The sequence below is a fragment of the Sinocyclocheilus grahami genome, unplaced genomic scaffold, assembly GCF_001515645.1.
Source record: "Sinocyclocheilus grahami isolate Dianchi unplaced genomic scaffold, SAMN03320097.WGS_v1.1 scaffold56.1, whole genome shotgun sequence".
NCBI lineage: Eukaryota > Metazoa > Chordata > Actinopteri > Cypriniformes > Cyprinidae > Sinocyclocheilus > Sinocyclocheilus grahami.
Window position 1 is genome coordinate 1,325,437 of NW_015505235.1, and position 3,619 is coordinate 1,329,055.

Below are 3,619 nucleotides of genomic sequence, written 5' to 3' on the forward strand. Positions count from 1 at the left end.
AAATTAAAATGAGAAATTAAAGTTTTATATTTGATTTCATTTTACTTGTTATCGTTTACTTAATTTCAAGTAACTAATTTTAATGATTTTAATACACAATTATATTAAAACCAAATTTTTATGTAATTTAATGTATATAAAATTTCTCAACAATAAACTAAAGCGGTTCAAGTGCTCCCTCTAGCGGTCACTGAATGAACTACTATTATGTAATCTTGCGTCATCAGAAGGCGACATGTTTAGTTGCCTTACATGCTGAACGCGTCCTTGGGACTGTTGCACTTCAGAATATGACAAATTGACACGTATTAGTTTAATAACAGTTGCAGAAAGTATATAAAGTGATGAACCGTCTTTGGTAAGCGCTTAGAATATTATTCTTTCACAAAGCTCGACTGTCAGCTAAATAATAACGTGTAGTCAAATCTGTCTGTGTTATTGTAATGTTATTGCTATGTAGACGCATGATTTCTATTGCGGTTGTCGACAAACCTGCAGACTGACTGAGGAGAGATGAGCGCTCTTAACGCCAGTGGACGCAAAGCCTGCTGGGACGCCAGAGACGAGCTCTGGAAGTGTCTCGATGGCCATCAGGATCAAACATCTGTCTGCGAGAAACACCAGCGAGAGTTTGAAGCCAAGTGTCCTGCCCAGTGGGTCAGTCCTTAGTCCTGAGTGCAGCAGAGACAGCAACATAGCTTTTGAGATTCATAAGGTTTTATATATGAATCTCTGACACCTGCTTGCAATTTGAATGCATTTGCAGCAGCTGTCATGCATAATTGAGATTTCTTGGAGCTTCGTTACTGGCTTCTTTAACTTATCTTTTATTGAAAATGAAACCCCAAAATTTGATTTATGTTCCCTGTACATTTACATGCTACAAAATAGCATGCAATATTTTCTAATAAGTGCACTTGTATTCCACTCTGAATGTAGAAGTAGTACACTTTAGCATACTTTTAGAAAGAGCGCTTATTACGGAATAGTATACTTTACAAAATGTATAAAGAAAATACATAAGAATTTAAATGCAATTACTGTGCTTTTTTGACCCACCTAAGTAGGACTTAAATAGATCTTGTCATGTAATTACATATGGTATGCATTTATGTCATTAATTTCGTGCATTTAAATATATTTGTAATTGCACGTTTGTAGTGATGAAGTTGCAAGTTAGTACATTTAAAATATATTTTAATGTAACAGGCTGTGGATACAATTATAATCAAACAAGTGTACTTCTTTAAAGCATGACAAAATATGAAGTAATTGTAAATGTCATTTTAAATACAAAAAAAATATTTATAATATAATATATAGTTTATAGATTTTACGTAAAATAAATTTAGTTTGATAAAGAATTGTAATCTAATATATTTCCGTTTTTAGCTGATTCAGACTTTTATTATGTTTAGTAAGTTTTTCCAGATATTTGAATTATTTTATTCTTTTTTTTCAACATGAATAGGCTGTGTTTTCAAAATATATTTTTTTGTAATGTAATATATATAATAGCATTAAGAAAAAGATTTTTCAAATTATTTGTGTATAGTTTTTAGTTAAAATAATGTTTTATTGAAATTGTCTTCATATTTCCCCCCTTTTAAAGTGATTAACGAAAAGAACCAAAACAAATAAATAAAATCAAAGACAAAATAACTTTAATACAAACTACTGTCTCTCTCTGTCTTAGTTTTTATCAAGTTTTGTTACATTTATCAGTGACTATGTATCATATACAACTGATCACTTTTCATGAACAGACATGCAAGTGTCTCTCTTTAAGTACACTTAAGTGGTCTTTTAGTTTAGCAATATATTATCTACAAGAACAGCGTTTTAAAAATATACTTTTAAGATTTGAAGTACACTACAAGTGCACATTTAATACAGTTTTTTAGCAATATTCTGTTGACTTTATCACTGAATCTGCATGAACTGATTGGCGTGATTCATTCGCAGGTGAAGTATTTCGTCAAACGGAGGGACTTCTTGAAGTACAAGGAGAAAATACAAAACGAGGGTTATGAACCAACTGAAGGAGCGTCAAAATTATAGACACGGGAGGAAATGAAAACACTGGACTCTGACAGTGGAAACTTCTATGAAACATTGTGTTTTTGTCTCGTCTGATCATTTATCTCAATGCATCTGTACTGTATGGAGCTTCAGTGGGATGTTTGAAATGCAAAATAAATAAATGACCCAAAAAGACAGTGTTTTATGATGTTTTCAGAGATGTCAGGTGAAAGAAATCGATCACAGAACATATTACAACGATTCGCTGCCGACAGTAACAAAATGTTAGTTTCCTGTATGTACAACGATCAGCGGCACAGAGGTTTACTCAATTTACGATTGCCAGGATTTGTGTGTAACGTTTGAAACTATCTTCCATAACCAGACCACATGAGCTATGTAACGTTTGCTAAGAGCATGTTAGATACTATGCGTGATTTCAGCAGCGACTTCATCTGATGCACAAACCTCTGAAGGAAATAACGCAAATGCATCGCGGCATTTGTTAGACGTCAGAAAATAAAGCAGTCTGTGTTTTCACACAAACATCGCTGATTGTGTTTTGTAGGCACGTAAACTTGGAGAGCTGTTAATCTGCATCTAATGCTTTGCTATATAGAATGGTTTCCAGCGATCGCACAGTTCATTCAGTCCCAGTGAGCAGTTCTGCATCCTCCGACGGACGTCCTCTTACTCCACGGATATAAAAAATAAGGCCTTAATCACGTATATGTGCCTGCTTCAGTGTATGTGCCATGTCCTCGATCAAACACAGCTACAAGCTGCCCGTGACGTTCGGCATCAGAGCCCAGGTGGGAAACTCGCTCAGGTGGAAGAGCGGCTCGCCCCACGTCATGATGGCCAACATCACCACAAAAACCCCGATCAGATTCACTCCAAAACCGGCCTTCACCTGAAAAACACGAGGAGACAATATAACGTATGTCAGTAAGCAGGTATACCAGGGTGATGGGCAAAAAAAAGTCACTTTACAATTAATACTGTAAATGACCTGATTGTTGTGCTTCCCAGACTAAAGTAATATACTGTATATGTCCCTAGTAAGTGGTTTTTACAAGAATCATTCAATAAAACATACTGTATGTGTTAAATATAAATGTAATGATAAATAGATGATACAGACATTTAATATGTATTAAAACAGACATTGTTTGAACACATCAACCAAACTCCAATTTCTTTCATCGTGAATGTGCATTTTTTTGGCCTACGTGTTTCCACAATATAAATGTTTTAATATACTATAATATAATGTTTAGATTATAGATTTTAGTTCAAATATAAAGTTAAAAATAATTAAATATTTAATAGTCAGATATGTTCCCCTTTTAGCTGATGCAGACATTTAGTACGTTTTAAAATGAAAGGTTTTTCAAAACACATCATCAAAAGCCAGCTATTTTATTTATTTATTTGATTGTATTTCTTTCAACATTAATTGGCAATTTTGGCCTTTGTTTTTCCACAATATAAATGTTAATATAATATAATATTTAGTTTTTAAGGTACAATAGTTTTTTTTTAATTATCATAAAAAATTACAATATATTTGTAAATAATTGTAATCAAATATGTT

General features: G+C 33.0%; 2 protein-coding genes across 4 annotated transcripts in view; one reads left to right on the top strand and one right to left on the bottom strand.

Annotated features, from left to right (window-relative positions):
- Window positions 1-213: 213 nt before the first annotated feature.
- Window positions 214-2,222, top strand: coa6 (cytochrome c oxidase assembly factor 6). 3 transcript variants are annotated; one of them, XM_016270322.1, is made up of 3 exons: window positions 214-362; window positions 512-657; window positions 1,966-2,222. In XM_016270322.1, exons 2-3 carry the CDS (start codon window positions 514-516, stop codon window positions 2,059-2,061), a joined length of 240 nt encoding a protein of 79 aa, XP_016125808.1. In that variant the 5' UTR covers window positions 214-362; window positions 512-513; the 3' UTR covers window positions 2,062-2,222. The 3 variants fall into 3 exon arrangements, with proteins under 3 accessions (XP_016125808.1, XP_016125806.1, XP_016125805.1); XM_016270320.1 differs by having other exon boundaries at window positions 214-358; window positions 461-657; XM_016270319.1 differs by having other exon boundaries at window positions 216-358; window positions 499-657; window positions 1,966-2,220.
- A 146-nt stretch (window positions 2,223-2,368) lies between these two features.
- slc13a4 (solute carrier family 13 member 4) overlaps window positions 2,369-3,619 on the bottom strand; it is a 17,491-nt gene continuing 16,240 nt past the window's right edge. Inside the window, exon 15 of the mRNA XM_016270432.1 lies at window positions 2,369-2,935. Within this exon, the coding sequence (XP_016125918.1) occupies window positions 2,798-2,935 (138 nt within the window). The 3' untranslated portion in view covers window positions 2,369-2,797. The remainder of the gene's footprint in view (window positions 2,936-3,619) is intronic.

Bases quoted from the DNA above. Each gene is read 5' to 3' on its own strand.
- coa6 (XM_016270322.1), top strand. From the start codon at position 514: ATGAGCGCTCTTAACGCCAGTGGACGCAAAGCCTGCTGGGACGCCAGA. The intron at 658-1,965 runs GTCAGTCCTTAG...ATTCATTCGCAG, and splicing joins CCAAGTGTCCTGCCCAGTGG to GTGAAGTATTTCGTCAAACG.